Here is a 19,067-nt window from a genome sequence, read left to right as displayed (position 1 = left end):
GAAAACAAATGCAAATCCCAGGCTTTGTCCACAAATCCCACGTCTTTCCAACCCATTTCACTTCAGCACATTTAGCTCAGGGCTTCTTATTCTGTTGTGGTCTTCATACAGGTAAAGGGCTTTAGACAAGATGGAGTTAAGAAAATCGACTTTCAAGGTATTTTAACTTGGTTTAAAATTAAGTTCGTCAGTGGTTCTCAATCTTAACATCATGTTACAATAACCTTGGGCTCTAAAAAAATAAAAATAAAAATACTTGTGACTGTGATACCTCAGACCAAAGGAATGAGATGGTGTGGGTATCCCCTTTGAGGGGTTAGATTGTTTTTTCTGATGAATGCTGTTGATGGTATTTGTCCTCAGTTACAGAAAATACTATCAATTCTATGATTCATCATTTCTTTTAGTCCATGGCTTAAACAGTAGCTCACATTTACCCACGGAAGTCTCCTGCTCCCTTTCTAGAAGTTTCTGTGTTTAATCTCTGCGTCCACTTGACTCACATTTTCAGCTTTTGTCTCCAAGGCACCTGCCTACTCTTTTCTTCTGTTTCCTGCCCCTTAGTTTCCTTTCTTCACGCCTCCGATGTCCACCCTCATGAGTTTCTTCACTATCTTAAAACCAAAATGGGCGCCTCTCACCGCACCTATAGATACCTCCCCCCTTACCGTTCACAGCCCTTTTATAAAGATAGTCTCTCACTGACAGGAGGATTTATCAAAACCCTGAACCAAAGGCTTGCATAGGGTGTTTCCATTGTTCAGATGGAAAGTTTGGTGGGCTTGCTCCCATGGAAAGTCGCGGGAAGGTCAGGGGAGCAAGGTGTGTGTTCTGTTCTCCTGGAGTCATTCCGACGCAGCGTCTGCTCGGTGCCATGACCCGGCTTCAGGGAACCGAGTATGATGCGTGTCTCTCGGCTTGAGCTGGTTTCAGCTTGGGCTTGAACCTGTCTGTGTCTGCTCCACAGCACGAAGAAGCTGTGAGCAATCTGCACATGCCTCCTGTCCAGAAACCTCACGGGATGTGGATTCTTGGATCAAAATACCTGGCTAGTACTAGAGGGATAGCTGGGGTGTGAGGGAAGATGGATTTCTGTTGGTCCCTTTGTCTTCTGTGAAACCTTGTTAAATTACAGCCGATGCAGAGAATAGCAGATCCGCTGGTTATGCCAGGCAAACGGGGGCGATGCCAGCCCTTGACTCTGCCCCTAACCTGTGCTCTTTGGTTGCAGGAGCTCGGGTAAATGCCAAGGACAGCATGTGGCTGACCCCACTGCACCGCGCCGTTGCTTCCCGAAGTGAAGTAAGTGATCTCCTCGGTCAGTCTAACCACCACTACTGTCTGCAGAAAGGGTTCTTTCCACCGAGTCCAGGATCCTCGTGGGTAGAGAAAGCCTGTTCAAGCGGGTTCCAGTGCGAGCGGGTTCCAGTACAAGCGGGTTCCAGTGCGAGCGGGTCACCCAAAGGGCAGCTCTTTGTGTGTTGCTCAGGTCAGGCGTGGTACAGTAGGAGAGTCCTAGTTAGATTTCTATCGCTGTGATGAAACACCGTGACCAAAAAGCAAGTTGGGGAGGAAAGGGTTTTTTTCCTTAGGGTTTTCTAATGCTGGGAAGAGACACCATGACCACGGCGACTCTTACAAAGAAAACATTTACTTGGGGTGGCAGCTTACTGTTCCAGAGGTTCATTCAGTCCATTATTATCCTGACAAGGAGTGTGGCGGTGTGCAGGCAGACGTGGTGCTGGAGCTGAGAGTGTTACATCTTGCAGGCAACAGGTAGTCAACTGACTGTCACCCCTGAGGGCAAAAGAGACCTCAAAGCCCGCCACCACAGTGACACACTTCCTCCAACAAGGCCACACCTCCTAATAGTGCCACTCCCTTTGGGGGCCATTTTCTTTCAAACCACCATGGGTTACACTTCCACATTGTTGTTCATCACTGAAGGAGGTCAGGACAGGAACTCAAGCAGGGTAGGACCCTGGAGGCAGGAGCTGATGCAGAGGCCATGGAGGGGTGCTGCTTACTGGCTTGCTCACTCTGGCTTGCTCAGCCTGCTTTCTTACAGAACCCAGGACCACCAGCCCAGGGATGGCACCACCCACCATGGGCTGGGCCTTCCCCCATTGATGACTAAATGAAAAAATGCCTTACAGCTGCATCTCATGGAGGCTCTTTCCTTCTAGGCTTCCTTCTAGCTTGTGTCAAGTTGACACACAAAACCAGCCTGGACAAGGAGGCATCATGGCCGTCCAAGGCAGACAGCATGGACTTTGACTTCAGAGCATTTTCAGCCTGGAATGGAAGGAACATAGCAAGCAGATCTGTGCCATGCCAGCGTGGGATGGGAGGGGCGGGCAAGCAAGCAAGCAAGCATGCTAGAGCACGGCATATCTCCCCAATGAGAAGTCGGCCAATCTAGTCCTTAAAGGATAAGCAGGGCCCAGCAGGTGAGGAGGAAGAGGGAGGGCCCATGCAGAGGAGAAGCAGCAGACCTCGAGCCTGAGTCAGGTGGCGCTTCCTGGAGCAGAGAGGGTAGTGCAGAGTCAGTCAGCTCATTGGGCTGCCAGGGAAACTATCGTCCTGTGAGCAGCTGGCAGTGGTCTCCACAGACCATGCTTCAGAAAGACCATCACTGCTGCAGGATGGAAGCGGGTCCCACATTCAGGAGTTTAGATGGGGTTGCCCACAAGAGGCCAGAAGAAACAGGAGAAGGCTAAGGTAAGGCAGGGGAGGAACCAGTCTTTTCAGAGTTAGAGACAAACCTGACAGGATTTTGGCACCTTAGGAGAATGAGGTGGGGAAAAAAGCTGGCCGGTGAAGAGCGATGCCCTTGGCTGAGCAGGTGCAGGTAGGGTGGGGCGGGGAGTGGGTGAGGGGAGCTGGAGTCCTGGAAGCTGGCTCATTCTTTTCAGGATACAGCCTGGGAAATATGTCCCTGGAATGTAAGCTTCATGGGGTCAGGAAAGTTTATTTATTATTTATTTTATGCTATGGTGGATCCCAAATCTAGACTGTTCTGGAAATAGAGAGTGGTACTCCAAACCTAGTTTGTTGCTGACTGGTGGAAATATGTGATGATAGCAAATGCACTATCACTATTTATACAAGTCTGGACCTCGGGGATAAGGAGGGTGATCATGGAAACCATGACACGTGCATCGGCCGGTTCAGTGGGAGGGAGGCTCATGGAGAGAAAGGGAAGGCCATGTGGGAGCGGGGCTGGGAGGGACCCAGTGAATCTCAGCCTGGCCAGAGAGAAAGGCGCTGAGCATGGTGTGTGTGGGTAACTTTGTCCTGTGGAGCTGCCTCTCTGGTGCTGGAGGAAGTGGCGTTCTCCAAGAACACTGAGGAGCGAGGCAGCAGGTGTGACGGATCATGTGATGGCATCAGCACTTGCTGTTTCTCTTTGGCAGCTGAATTTCAGAATATACTTAATATGTGGCAGTTCAGTATTGTTATCTTCCCCATTGTTCCGGGTGTTTGGAATTGTTTTAAAGGGGGTTGGATGTATTCTCTTCACAAAGAGCCCACATAGGAGGAGGGAGATAAAGAATCCTGAAATGCCGGGCGGTGGTGGGGCACACCTTTAATCCCAGCATTTGGGAGGCAGAGGCAGGCCTGTGAGTTCAAGGCTAGCCTGGTCTACAGAGCAAGATCCAGGACAGGTACCAAAACCACATAGAGAAACCCTGTCTCGAAAAAAAACAAAGAAGTGCCTTGCTCAGGTACCAGAGAACTTACCAGATGGCTCCATGTTGCATTTCTGTTGTATCTGGGGAAACAGGCCCAGAGTCTGCTGAAGGAGGACACTAGCCTCAGGAGATTAGTTTCTCCACAGGGGAGGTGACTTAGTCCTTAGTAAATTTATTGTCTTTTTCAATATATATAAACATAGAGAGGGTCTTTTCTTCCTTAAGTAGAGTGAAGTCTCTTTAGTTGAACGAATTTAGACACTTTCTCTATATCATGTACTGTATATGCTGATAGAGCTGCGAAGGAGAGAATATCTGTGGTCCCCAGCTTTAGGGGAGAGAGGGACACACAACACATGGTTTCAGTACCCCATGACCTTATTAAGTAGTCACCCCTACAAAAGCTTCGAGCCTCAAAATGTCCATTTGCCACCAGCCAGCAGGGCACTGCCATTATACGTCTTGGTGTGTCTGAGCCCAGTCTGACCAATGATGGGCTGTTCAGTTCTTAAACTTCTGTGTCTGTGAAAGGCACTTGGTCCTTCCTCAGCCAACCAGCAAGGTTTTCTGGGTAAAAAGAAAAAAAGAAAAGCTTGCAGATAGCTTTTGCTGAGGAAGAACTAAATGAGACCTCACGAAAGACAACACCTTTGTAGTACCTGCCACAGTTGAACAGTTTCTAGTGAAAACTGGAATCTCTGGGTCTGTCATTAGAGTTGACTATTCACTGAACAGCTGAACTTGGGCTCATCTTGATGCCGTGGAAGTCCTCAATTCAGACTCGTTTTTTCTTTTGAATTTGGTCTTCTTGCTACTCTTTTGTGCCTCCCCTTACTGACTAGGGGGGGGGGGTAGGCCTAAGGGGAAGGGCCACGGGGAGTTTGTTTGGGTTGTGTATTTGGCCACTAGCGCTTGCTCAAGAGGATGCGGAGTTTCGGTCTGAGCTGGCCCATGTGTCCTTTCCTCAGACAGAGATTGTTAATGAGCGTGTAGTAAAAACAGTTTCTTCATTGAAAGGCTTCTAAACTCTGCAACACCCCCAGTATCATCGCCTGGCATATTTGGGTGTCCCAGGATCAAAACAATTTGCAACCAAACAGCATTGTCTCCGTGTCTGCTACCTAATGCCCCACTGGCCCACCTTCTTTTTCTAGCTTCCCCCCGAGGTGGTGGAGAAATGGAGAGGCCTTTACTTAAGTATTGGAGAAATGTGCTTTGTCAGAGTAGCCAAGAGAGAGAGAAGGGAGACTTGAGGCTTCTGGAGAGAATATTCTGAAAGCTGTGAATGACTGAATGTGGTCTCTCCTGCCCTCTTGCTTCTTGGCTTTGTTTTCTGGAATAGCACACCTATGAAGAACAGAGTTAAGTGCATGCAAGCCTAGAGTTGAACATGGGAAAGTTTAACATTTGTTTGTTGAGGCCCGCTAGGTGGAAGGCATTGCCGGCCATGTTGGGGGGTCCTTCAGGGCGCATACAGCATGGCCTCCAAGGTTGTGATGTTTGGGGCCTGAGGCAGCCTGAGTGTGAATATACTGGCACCTCACGTGTTCCCCTTCTGCTGTGATGAGCTGGGTGGCACTGAGGGGAGTTGCTGAACTTCTCACTTCCCTGTTCTAGAGACTGTGTTTGGGTTAGAAAAGTTAAAATTGTTTGCATCCTGTCTTTGGGGTGTTGGATTGAGGACATTGTGTTTTTCTAAATAATGCTGTTCTGAGAATTTGAGCCTTCACTATGTGTTAAAGGCCTTCTGAGCATTAATGTCCTTTAACCTCTGAGCCTCTGACATTGTATTATTGGTCATACTAACTTAGGAAGTATGGCCCCAGAGAAGTTAAGCATGGAATAAAAGGTGTTACAGTCAGTCAGTTGTGTAGCTAAAGTTTTTCTGGTTCTGTTCAGCTCCTGTGGTCCTGCAGCCAGCTGCTTGGACCCAGGTAAACACACAGAGACTATATTACTTATAAACTGTATGGCCTTGGCAGGCTTCTTGGTATCTGCTCTTATATCTTAAATTAACCCATTTCTATTAATCTATAAGTTGCCACATGGCTTGTGGCTTACCGATGCTTTTACATCTCACCTCCTCTGTGTCTGGCTGGCGACTCCTCACTCAGCTTTCCACTTCCTGGATTTCTCCTCTCTCTTTGTCCCGCCTATACTTCCTGCCTGGCTACTGGCCAATCAGCATTTTATTTATTAACCAATCAGAGCAATGCATTCAGAACATACAGAACATCCCACAGCAAAGTGGAGAAGTGTATGGTCGAGGACACTCCTTGCTTACACCATGGCCACTGCCTCCCTCAGATCACATAAGCACTCTTGGATACTGTTTTGACCAGCAACCATCTGGTTTTGCCTTCTGTGTAGAAAAATTCTGCCATTGGGAATAAAGATCTTTCTAGGGTTGAATGCTTTATAACCAACTTCCTGGAATGTAGGTGGGTTATACTCAGTTTACTGTGTATTGTTAAGTCTTTGGGGTGCTTGTTAAAAGATATTGTTCTAGAATTCTCCCCAATGGCCCTGCTTGAGCTGATGGTTGGGCCTGGAAATCTTCATCTTCTACAGAAAATTCTGATGCATGCCTCACTATGAGATCTAAGATTGGATACTAGGATTACTTTTAAAGAAGTTTATAATATTGCTTTAAGTTAGTTATTTGGTAAATTTATGCTCTTCCTCTGCCTTTATAAAAACTTCCTCTTGCCTTTATGAACCCCGGCTTCTCCCGACCTGCTCATTACTTTTGGTCTTCCTTTGTGACCCATTTAGTTTAACAAGGGTCATTTATCTGTGTAACTCTTGTCTTGGAACTTCCCATTAGAACTTGGTGGAGCACCAGTGGGCACCCAATTGAAGGCAATGACCCTCTTCCCCTGAATCTGTCAGCTGAAGATAGCCCAGCAGTGAACTATCCATGTCTGGATCATGTCTGGGCCCATTCTGGTGCAGATCCAGTGCCGTCATCCACAGTTGAAGAGGGTTTGTGATTGCAATGACTGTGTACTGCCCAGAAGATGGCAGTTTGCCGTCTGTCTTCTGGCCCTTTCATTCTTTCCACCTCATCTTCTGTGCTGTCTTGTAACACGGATCATAAATGGTCTTATTAATAAAAAACCCAGAGCCAGATATTAGGTGGAAAGCTGAAAGATCAGAGGGATAAAATAAGCCAGCCCCAAGTTCTTACCACTAGGAAAATCCTCAGCCCAAGAGAGAGCTGCTTCCTGTATACCCACGCCTACATAACTTTCTGTCCCTGCCATCTCACTTCCTCTCTCTGCCAAGCTACATCACTTCCTCTTTCCGCCCAGCTCTATGTGTCCTATATGTCTGTACAGACCTCCAGACTTCTATGGTTAACTAGTGTTGGGATTAAAGGCATGTGCCATCACTGCCTTGCTTTGTTCCCAGGGTGGCCTTGAACTCACAGAGATCCAGATGGATCTCTGCTTCCCTAATGCTAGGATTGAAAGCATGTGCTACCACTGCCTGACCTCTATGTTTAATACAGTGACTGGCTCTGTCCTCTGATCCCCAGATAAGCTTTATTGGGGTGCACAAATAAAATATCACCACACTGTCTCTTGAGCTTTGGAGGGGATGGTATAAGTGTCTTGTTTAGGGCTGATCACTCAACCATCATTATTCTCATCCCCTCTTGTAGCCACAAGTGTGCATTCACTGCAGTTCACCAAAAAGAGACTGTTCTGGTTAATGCTGAGAGTGGTAATTGTCAGTGGATGTAAATATATGTTTTGAAGGTGATTCTACACTTTGTTAATTTAGTTAAACAATAGAATTGAATTCCCTCTAGGGCCTATGACCTACCCACTACCATGGGCTTTTGAGTGGGGTTTATAGTATCAAGTGTGGAGATGAAGAGTGGACCTCAAATCCTGTCAGGGGGGTGTTGGTTACCTCCATAGTGGCCATGCCACTATTGTGCAAGTGGGAATATCTTGCAAGGCCCATAGGTAACATAGTTCCTAGGATTCACAGCTGGGTAAGACTGTTGATGCCTTTCTCCCCCAGCCACCTGCATATCAACTTCCAGCACTGTAGGGAGATTTCCAGCTCACTGCAAATACTGTTGTGTGTCTTTCCTGACATTCAAAGATGCTGTTTTATGAATAACCCCCCTGCCTAGAATGCTCTCCTATCCCAAGTCTCCAGTGAACACCTTTGTACTGCTAGTTTATAGAATAACTGTACCCTAGTAATAATCATAATGATAGGGACTATTTTAATTTGGTAATGGATAATTCTAGAAGATTAATCCCATGAACTGAGCAAATTGGTTGAGGACCAATTTATATAGTTCTTACAGAACATGAAGTTGCTATAATCAATATGGCATAAAAGCCCTGAGGGATTATAGTCATACAATATAAACCTTCAGGATTCATGTGTGGCCTCAGGTGCATGAGCCAACAGCACAGCAGCTGCCCTGTTAATATGTGCCAGTTATTGTTGATAGACCTTGCTAATGATCACATCCCTTTCTTTATGCCACCGAAGTTCCTGAATGTGTAGTACGTACAAAGTACTGTAAGTGGATGTTTCCATCCCTCCAGCAACTCCCAAATACCTGGCAGCCCCTCCCCCAAATTACCACACAGAGGCTTACATTAATTATAAATGATTGGCTGGTAGATCAGGCTTGTTACTAGCAAACTCTTACATTTTAAGTTAACCCATATTCCTTATTCATGCTCTGCCATGTGGTGGTATCTTTATTAGCATGGCAAGTTCATCTCCTGCCTCCTCTGCATCTGACTGGAGACTCCTGACTCCACCCTTCTTCTTCCCATCACCCTTAGTTTGGTTGCCCACCTATACTTCCTGCTTGGCTACTGGCCAATCAGTGATTTATTAAACCAATTTGAGTGACAAATCTTTACAGTGTGCAAGGGGATTATTCCACAGCAATGTACCAGCCACACTGTGGAGAATGCAGAAAGTTGTCTAAGCAACTTTGTCTGACCTAAAGCAACTTACAGTTCATCAAATTTGACATTGCTTACAACTGCAAAAAATGATTTCTAGTTTTAAACCTTACTTCTCCATAGTGACTTGTGGAGAATTTAAGTACAGTGCACATTTGAGAGTAATGTGAGATTTTAGAAACTACCTATGAGCTTTCAGAAACTTGGAGAGAAATTGAATAACTTCATACTCAGGTGTGGTGGCTTGTGCCTGTAATTGTAACATTTGAGAATATAAGGCCAGAGGCTGTCTTGAATTCAAGGAGAGCCTGTGCTGCACAGGGAGCCATATCTCAATAAACAGAACAAGACAACCAAGCAAAAAGAAAAGGAAACAACAACAAACTCACAAAGGAAAATTTGAATACCTGTTAGATTTAAGAATAAGTTAATAATTTTGTCTTTTATAGTTTTTACTCTAGTTGCTTTTTATTATATTTTGTAAAAGTTCTGGGTTGTGATGCCCTGGAAATAATAATAAATTTTTTCATTGAGACTGGATGCCATGCTGGTCTTGAATTTGTGATGGTTCTTTTCCTGCTTCTGAGAGCTGGATTATGGCATTGTGGTGGTTAGAATGGGTATGGCCACCATAGACTAATGTGTTTGAATGCTTGGCCTATAGAGAGTGGCATTATTAGGAGGTGTGGTCTTGTTGGAGGAAGTGAGTCACTGTGAGGGCAGGCTATGAGGTTTCACATGCTCAAGCTATACACGTTGTGGGACACAGTTCACTTCCTGTTGCCTGAGGATCAAGATATAGAACTCTGGGCTATCCCTCCAGCACCATGCCTGCCCACATGCTGCCCTACTTCCTGCCATGACAACAATGGACTAAACCTCTGAACTGTAAACCAGCCTCAGTTAGATGTTTTCCTTTATAAGAGTTGCTGTGGACATGGTGTCTCTTCCCAGCAACAGAAACCCTAACTAAAACAAGACAGATACCCTAACTAAGACAGGCATGTAGCACCACCACACTTAGCTGAAAACATAATTGTTAAAAACTAGACCTCCACCACAGATGGTTGAGAAGCCACTTTTTAAGTATCTTTTCTTAATTTAGAAAGTATCGGTTTTCCCCCGCCAGTGTTAGTTTCTTCTTCACCTTGTAAATTTTGTGTCAGAGGAAACTACTAGATATGAAATTTTAGCCGGGGTGCAAATACAGGAAAAGAAAGCCATCTTTGACTAAAAACAAAAAAAAGAATTCGTCCAAGTAGCTGTACAGTTCCTTCCTCACAAAACCAAGGTAAAGCACTTCCAAGGTTAAAGTGCTTGAAATAGGAATGCAGTTTGAAAATCAAAATCCTTTTTAAAGCAAAGATTTAGTAAGGTCTGAATATTATATTAGATTTCTATTAGATATGTTAAGCCATTTTGACAGGATAAAGCTACAGTTTAAGATTATAAATAACTAAGGAGAATTAACATCTGGAGATATTTACGCCAGGATACTTTTTTGGCTGTTCTCACAAGAGTCTAGTAGAAAACATGTGTACCCTTGAGTCAGCCAGGCTGATGGGTCATGACCCTGAACTTCAGCCATCCTGCCTATGAAATGAGACTGCTTGTGAATGGAAAGGTCACCCCAGGGGATCACTAGGCCTTCTACATTTTGTATGCTTAGGAATTTAATGCCATAATCTTTGTTATTGTTTTGTACTGGGCATTCATTCTAAGTCCTTGTGCATGATGGACAAGTGCTCTATCTTTAAGCTACATCCCCAGCCCCCAAATCATCTTACACTACTATATTTTTATAGTTAAAAAATATTATTTATTTCCGGGTGGTGGTGGCACACACCTTTAATCCCAGCACTCGGCAGGCAGAGCCAGGCCAATCTCTGTGAGTTCTAGGCCAGCCTGGTCTACAGAGTGAGATCCAGGACAGGCATCAAAACTACACAGAGAAACTCTGTCTCGAACCCCCCCCCCAAAAAAAAAAAAATATTTTAAATTTTGAGAGCATAATGTAATTTATTGTTTCCCTTTTCACTTTCTTCCCTCTGGGAACTCTCATATACCATTTCTTGGTTCTCTTTCAAATTCATAGCCTCTTGTTTTTCATTAGTTGTACACACACACACACACACACACACACACACACACACACAGCTACCACTAGCTCTGTCTGTATGATGTTACTTGTGTGTATGTCTTCAGGGCTGACATATTGGTATTGGATAACCAATCAGCGTGCTCTTCCCTGGGCAGACCTTTGCTCCCGCTCTCAGCATCCTTAGCTGCCTGTAGTTCTTTGCGGAGGTCATGGGATTTCCCTGTTTGCGGTAGTGTGTCTGTTGTTGCTCAGCTCCCATCTGGAGCTTCCAGTCATGTTAGTGAGGCTTTCTGGGTGTAGTTTCCCACATTTCTAGGAGACACAGTCTCACAGTAAACTCCCTGCCCTGGCCTTTGTCTCTCTGCGCCCTCTTCTGTAATGGTTTTTGAGCCTCGGGTGCAGTTGTGGTGCGGATATTTTCATGATTTAAAATGAAGTTTTGGAAATTAAGAACTCCTCCTTTGAATGCTATGTATTTCTTGATAGAGTCCTCTCTCACATTACCAGCGTGGAAAGGATGGGAGTCATGAAGTAGACAGTATGAAAATGGGGAATGGCAGAGATAAAGCATGTAACTAAAGTAGAGAGGAAAATAAAGGTCATGGCTCTTCAAGGTATCCTTGATCTGTAAGAACTGCATGTGAAAGGCCAATGTGGTAACATTTACAGTCACCTAGGGAAAGCTGCCAGAGAAGAGATGCCCCGCCCTGTACATTCTCTTGAACTCTTGAAGTGTAACCCAAATGTCAGTCATGATCGCCTTGCCTTCAAAGCTGATACAGTCATGGAAGGACCACATGGGAGGAGAGGAAGGAGGGGAAACAGTGGTCAGGTTGTAAAACAAAACAAAACAAAGCCAAACCAAGCCAAAAAGTGGTCCAAGAATGTGATGGGCTTTGGGGGGTTGGTTGGCTAATAGTCAGACTCCTTTTCATGTTAGAAGACATTTTTGTGGAAGTTTGTCTCACAGGTCTTTTACCTGATGTGCACATCTGCACACATATGCTTTTAGGTGAGCTAAGGAGGTCTCAAAAGAAAACTATCTTTAGCAGACATATTTGATTTTAGATGGTGGCCAGGCTCTTGACTTGACAAAGCGAGACAGAGTGAATGTCTCATTCTGTGTTCCTCTTCAGATCTCTACTTCGTAGGACATGGCTTGTCCACAGCCTGCCTGAGAGGGAGTACTTTTTCCTTTCTCACTATGGTCCCTGTGTCCTCAGAAGACCTTATACGCAGGAAGTATTGATTGGCATTTGTCAGTGACCCTGCAAACTGCTTTGTTATAGGAGGCAGTGCAAGTATTGATTAAACACTCGGCCGATGTCAATGCAAGAGACAAGAATTGGCAGACCCCCCTCCACGTGGCAGCAGCCAATAAGGCTGTCAAGTGTGCAGAAGTGATCATTCCACTATTGAGCAGTGTCAACGTCTCTGACCGAGGAGGGCGCACAGCCTTGCACCATGCAGCTCTGAATGGACACATGGAGGTGAGTGTTCGCCTCACTGGGAACTGGGACACACTACTCAGACCCTGTTAGCCACAGATGGAGCCGTTGTGATTGTTGAGACTTTATGTGAATGTCAGTATAATAGAGGTCTGTCACTTGGGCAATTATATCCATTCTCAAATTCAGACCATAATGAATTGACAAAGTAGACTGTCATATCTGTCTTCTCTTGGCACACATGGCAGGGCCTGCTGTGATATCATCTCTCTTGTCTAAATCCCTGACTTGCTGTTAGGGTTGAGCTAATTTGGTTTAGATCACATGCAGGCAGTGAGAAGCCCTCATCATCACAGAGGGAGCACTTGATTTCATTTTTTTTTTTTGTCTTCCAGATGGTCAATCTACTCTTGGCCAAAGGGGCAAACATCAATGCATTTGACAAGAAGGACCGGCGTGCTCTGCACTGGGCAGCGTACATGGGTGAGGATTCTGTGTGTGGAAAGCAAAGGTGTCTTTACTAGCTCAATGGGAGGGCAAGTGCCTAGTGTGCATAAGACCCTGGTTTTGATCCCCAGCATACCAAACAACAACTAAAAGCCATAAGCAGATGACCTTAACTGTAGAAGCCACAGGCCCTTGTTGACCGTGTAGGCTTTCTCGGGCAAGTCTGACTTAAGCGTTGGATTCCACTTGAATGAAGACTTGGCCCGTTTTCTTGGCATCTGTAAAGTGCTCCAGTTGGCCATTTGCCTTGTCAGAGGCTTATTTATCCCAACAGAGGGGGAGGGTGACTCATGGCCTGGATCTCCCTGAGCATTCTTCACTCTGGATTGGAAAGCGACACACTTTGCGTGTATGTTAGCTTGTTATGGCATCAAATAAAGTGTTTAGGAAAGAAAGTAGACTGTTTGGCAATGCAAGGACACCATGCTCTTGGTCTCTGCACTTCTAAATATTTTTGAAAGAAACAAAGGGAAGGAAGAGAGGAAAGTTTCCCGGCTCCCTTGTAGGTAGAAGTGTTGGAGCCCCCGTCGATCAGGCTTCTGCTAGGCTGGGTTCAAGGTGGAGGCCCATGGGCTTCCCTGCTGTCCACCTCACTCTGCTGGAGTTGAAGACATAGGGTGCCTCTCTGCTTTGTCCTTTTCTTTTGATTGGTGCAAAGATCTTGGACAAATGATTGTCTTCCCAGTGTATTTCAATGCAGACATGAGACATGAACTAAGATCTTTCTGTGTTTCTGGTTGGAAAAGAACCATCAATTCGAAAAGAAGACAGGGTTCTTTCAGACCACTTGCACACAAGCTGATACCCACCCAGGGGATATTGTTCTGGTAAATTCCAGAGCATCCACACAGTGGGATCCAGTAGGGAGTACAGCAATGGTGTCCATGTGTGTTTATAAACATCCAGGGCTTATGATGCACTAAGGGGGGATGCCACATAGAGAAATACAGACATGTGTCATATTCTGTATGTACATATAGAATATGGTAATGTGTATAATAATTTTCCATTGCTGTGGAAACTTCTAAACAGTGAAGGGAAATTTGGAAAACAAATAGTGAAATGTTAGATGGTATCTCCAGGGATTGGTGATTGGCTTCTTTTTTTGAGCATTTTTGTCTGTTTGAGTCAGTTTGATAAACATACAAGTCTGTTATCATCACTTCAAAAATTAACATTAACTGTAGGGGGAAAAGGAGTGGGTTGGGGTAAGAATAAGACAAATCACTTCACTACAGATTTCTGAATGAATCCTTAGATTTACAGATCCCAAGAATCTTAAAAATTTGTAAGAATTAACTCTTTGTGTATCAAAAGACCTTGAACTGCTCCTCCTACCACCCTGCCCCCCAGTGCTGGAAATACAGCCCTGTGTCGCTCTATCTGCCCCCCCTTCTTTCACTTTTGAGTGTCACAGACCTTTGAGTTGGCTAAAAGCCATCACATGTTTAGACAAAATATACACTGAGCTACTCAAAGAATCCGGGGGCTTTGAGCTTCTGCTCTGCTGATGTATGGTTAAAATATCTTGGTGACCTGAAGAAGTCAAATCACCATTACCCGTGTCATCAGGATACAAATGGGAAAACATGCATGTGGGTGACAGTTCTTAGGAGCTAGTGGGGTAAAAATGGGGACAAACAGCTTGAGATAGCACCACTAGTAATTGAAAGTATTTTGTTCTATATACACGTTTTTGTAGATAAAGAATTAAATTTTGATGAAGCAAGCTCACACCACTCCCCACCCCTACCTACACCTGCCCCGTCCTTCCCAAACTTCAGGTCCTGCAGTCAGTATTTGTCTCCTGCCCTTCAGTTAGCTGCGATGTCTGTAACAATGAACTTAAACTTGCAATGATCTTCAATTGTAAAATAAAGGCCAAATACGTTTATCATTGTGAATCAGGGAGCAGAGTTCAAATGCCCACAACAGTTGAGATTAGGAGGGTTTTCTATTTAGTGACTAATTTATGGGAGTTACTTTACAGGGTAACATAAGAGATTGCCCTTTTAAATTTAAATGGATTAAAACCCATCAAAGCAATGGCAGTTTCAGATTTAACCGTGATCTGGGAGTATTCTGATTTTTGTTTCTTTAGTTTTCTAAACTAAATTGTTATTGTTGGGCTTTTTTGGTGAGGAATAGTAATGGTTTTCCTTTTAACACAGCCCTTGTTACTGTTTCTGTTTTGAGGCAGGATCTTGCTAAGCCCCCTAGGCTGGTCTGCAATTCACTCCGTAGCCCACGCAGTCTTTGAACTTGCAATTTGCTCTCGTCCGTCTCCCAGTTGCTGGGATTGCACACTCAACTTCTGTACACCTTTCAGAAGGCTGTGGCACTAATGTGTTGTCACTCTCTGGTTCTTCTTTGTTGTGGTGAACAGCCACCACCTTTGCTACATCTCATTCAGCTCTTACTGAATCATCCTTCTTCTGTCCATGGGACTGATATAATGTCCTGCACAGAGTTGGTACTCAATAAATGCTCATTGAGTATTTTCCATGAGGCCGCTTGGATCAGAAAAACACTGGTGGTTAAAAAAAAAAAAAAAGCTAATAATGATCTTTTTGGGTGCAACATGTTGTCTAGTTGCCTATTTAAGGTTAATGATGTTTTTGCTGCTTTGTTTTGTCAAGGCCACCTGGACGTCGTGGCCCTGCTTATTAACCACGGCGCGGAAGTTACCTGCAAGGATAAGAAGGGCTACACCCCGCTGCACGCTGCAGCCTCCAATGGGCAGATCAACGTTGTCAAGCATCTCCTGAATCTGGGGGTGGAGGTAAGCCCCAATGGCTGTGCCACAGCTCGGTTCATGTCTTTCTGCGTTTTCTTCTGCTCTGAAATTCAATCCTGTTCACATTTTTATTCAAGTGGGGGAAAACTTACTTCCTTGGGTCCTGTATTTCTTTTTATGCGAGCTGATAAATTGCAATAGGGACATTGATTAAATACCAGGAAACCAGAAACAGACTCTCTCTCTCTCTCTCTCTCTCTCTCTCTCTCTCTCTCTCCCTCTCTTTCTGCATCGTTTCTCTGTGTGGCCCTGACTATTCTGGATCTTGCTCTGTACACCATGCTAGTCTCAAACTCAGAGAGATCTGACTGTCTCTGCTTCTGCTACCTAGTGCTGGGATTAAAGGCCTGTGTCACCACCTCTGGGCTAACCTTTATATCCTATGTAATATGTAATAATTAGTCATGTAAAAAGGACCCCCAGAAGCTGACCTGGGAAATCATGGGCCATAGCCCAAGAGGGGGAATGGATGGCAGGGATTGAACAAAGGAACTTTGATATTGAGCTTCAGTCGGCTGTGGGAGGCCAGCCCCCACCTTTTAAAGGGTTCCTATGAGGGGGAGGGAGGGATAAGAAACGTTTAGATAGAAAGATAGCAGAGAGGCGAAAGACAGAAACACAGGATGGCTTTGGAAAGACCTGGATCAAAACCCAGCGGGTCCCTTCTGTCTCTTCAAAAGGGCTTTTTATAACAATGCCAAGGGGTGGGGCAAGAGACCTCCCCCTTGCTAGATTAAAATATACTTCACAGCCAAGTGCAGACCCTTCCAAACACCTGGTAACCAACCCATGGTCAAATCAGCCCCTTATGCAGCCCTGCCGGGTAAAGCAAGCTCAGATTCTCAGACCCTGAGTAAGCCCTCACTAGGACACCTCTATAGTGGGTCTCTATAGTCGGCCAGTCCCATTCTCCTTCAGCCAGGCACAATAATGCTCAGGGTGTCTTATCCCTGGAGGAAAGGAGAACCGGGGGCTGTGAGAGACCAAGGTGGTGACGCCTGACCCTTGAGCAGGTCTGGGAAAGCAGTAGGGAGCTGTGGATGACATGCCTCAGTCCTGCAGTTGGGTCAGCCTGTGAGGTGTCAGGCTCCAGAGTGAAAATGGAATTGATTCCGAGCCGGACTCAAGGGCACGGGGTCCACAAGTCACCTCTCTTGCTAGCCCTCTCCCCTCTTCTCATGGTCACTGTTCCCAAGCCCGTGACTTTGGGGTTTGTTCTTTGCTTTTCTGACATTTTGAAAGTGTGTTTGCCTTTTGTCTTGTTTGTCTCCCTCCAGCCAGGAAAACCCTCCCACAGGCTGAAACCTTTGATACCTCATGGGTCATATTCAATTTTGCCTGTCTTTCCTGGGAGTGGGGGTGGGGGAGGGGGAGAGGCATCTCGGGATACCTGCTGGGGAGCAAGTGAGCTCTGAATAATTACGCTGACGGGTGGATATTTCCTTTCTCTCGCCAGAGCCATTAGGCCTTTTGTGGCAAATGGAGTCAATTGGCTCCAGTGAGTTTTAATTGCCCTGTGTTGGATGCTTTGCAGATTGATGAAATCAATGTCTATGGAAACACAGCGCTGCACATTGCCTGCTACAACGGCCAGGATGCTGTCGTGAACGAGCTCATTGACTACGGTGCTAACGTGAACCAGCCCAACAACAGTGGCTTCACCCCTCTGCACTTCGCAGCGGCGTCCACTCATGGTGCTCTGTGTCTGGAACTGTTAGTAAACAATGGGGCCGATGTGAACATTCAGGTACGACATTCAGTCTCTCTGCCTCAAACACCTTTGCACTGAGCCCTTGAACTTAAGTAACCGTTGCCCGTTATGCCGTGTGTTTGTGAAGTGGAAGCATTTGGATCCACACAGCTTTATCCTGGATTGAGAGGCTGTGGAAATTGCCGGGTTGCCTTTCCAGGTATGATGGCACCAACATGCAGGCAGCAAGGCTCCAATCATATCTCCTTTGTGGGTTAATGAGTGCTCAGAGTGAACGTCGGGTCTTAAAGGTGCCAGCTCAGCCCATATTTTAACACAGATACCCGTGGTTAGCTGGTCGGGCAGACTGCTGAGAACACAGAGGAATGACTAACTAATGGTTGTTCCCAACCCCAGCATGGCTTTCAAATGCTTTCCTCCAGCAGGCTGTCAACAGTGGTTCCAGTGATGGAACAGTGACCCAAGTGCCGTGAGCATTCCTTCAGCCAGGGAGTTGACTAAGGACTGCCCTGCTCTTGATTTGATAGTGGTAGGGAACTTGAAGATGAGATGTGATCTCTGGCCATACAGATTCACACTAGAGGACTTAAAACACACCCAATAGCTAGAAGGCAAGAGAGAACATGATGAGTGCCACCAGAAAAAGAGTAATAAAACTTTGCAGAGTAGATGACTCATGTGTTAGCTTGTTTCTTGGCTGGGGATTAAAAAAAAAATTGAGCTTGTTTTTGAGCTGAGAAGATTATAAATGGAGAGGAGCCGCAGAAATAATTTGAGAGGACATTCCCAACCGAGAATGGTGTGAGCAAGGGAACGCGGAGCCGTGAACTGATTGGCTCACCATGGTGGCTGATAAGGGCAGCCTGTACATCTGTGCCCTCAATGTTCCTCATTTGGGTTGTACTGAAACACCCTTGCCCCATGGCAGAATATCCCAAGCAGTGCCCTCCACCATTCCTTACCACTCAGCACTGTGTATAGAATCTGTAGAATGTATAGAACGTGGGGCTCTGGAACACCAGAAAGCACCCTTACCACTAAGATAAGCGCACAAATGGCTAAACAGTCACTGGGTCATCTGTGGTCATCTGTGAGTCTTTCAAAGGAAGGAAGATGAAGGACTTTAGTTAAAGGCACCATCTTTGCAACCCTCCACTTAACTCACAGTTTGAAAACCCCCTGATTTGATCAATGGGCATGTTCTTTTTAAATACAAAAGAAAGCATTTTTTTTTTTTTTTATCCTGAGGGGAAAAACCATAAACGTAGCTATAGCAGACCTACAAATGGGATGACTTCACAGTAGTTGAATGCCTGTAAAACTGGTCTAGGTTATGAGTCTTGAAGATGAGGAGTGGGAGGGGCCTCTGGAGGGAGAAACTTTGCAGAGAGAGAGTCAACAAGGGTTGGCAAGGCAAGAGAGGGGAGCTGGAGATGAGGGATGGAATCTAGGGAAAGGCAAGTGGTACTATAGAGTGATCCGGGGCTAGACTGCCTTAGCTTGAGATAGATCAGTCAATCCTAGCATTGACTTCAGATAACTAACCAAAAGCGACCCGTCTGAGCCTCAGTTTTTTTATGTGTAAAGTTAGGGAAATAATAGCATTGTCTTCATGGTCACATGAAGATTAAACATAGTTGTCATACCTAAATTCTACAGATCAAAATCTGTCAAACAGTAAGCATTTGATATTGTTCACATTTATTGAGAGGATGTCAGGACATGGGTAGGCATAGGAGGTAAACTGATACACTTAGTTTAGTTTATTTTCCTCTGTGTGTGTGTGTGTGTGTGTGTGTGTGTGTGTGTGTGTGTGTGTGTGTATGCGTGCCATAGCACATGTGCATATGGAGGTCAGA

General features: G+C 45.4%; 1 protein-coding gene across 3 annotated transcripts in view; it reads left to right on the top strand.

Moving 5' to 3' along the window:
• Positions 1 to 19,067, top strand: part of Ankrd44 (ankyrin repeat domain 44) — a 266,329-nt gene that overhangs the window by 147,342 nt on the left and 99,920 nt on the right. For all 3 annotated transcript variants that reach the window (XM_036173295.1, XM_036173294.1, XM_036173293.1), the window contains exons 4-8: positions 1,232 to 1,302; positions 12,035 to 12,235; positions 12,589 to 12,676; positions 15,340 to 15,482; positions 17,032 to 17,244. In XM_036173295.1, coding sequence (XP_036029188.1) covers positions 1,232 to 1,302; positions 12,035 to 12,235; positions 12,589 to 12,676; positions 15,340 to 15,482; positions 17,032 to 17,244 — 716 coding nt within the window. The remainder of the gene's footprint in view (positions 1 to 1,231; positions 1,303 to 12,034; positions 12,236 to 12,588; positions 12,677 to 15,339; positions 15,483 to 17,031; positions 17,245 to 19,067) is intronic.

This window comes from Onychomys torridus, chromosome 23 (genome assembly GCF_903995425.1).
Source record: "Onychomys torridus chromosome 23, mOncTor1.1, whole genome shotgun sequence".
In the NCBI taxonomy this organism is placed as follows: domain Eukaryota; kingdom Metazoa; phylum Chordata; class Mammalia; order Rodentia; family Cricetidae; genus Onychomys; species Onychomys torridus.
This window is presented reverse-complemented; position numbering and strand designations above follow the sequence as displayed.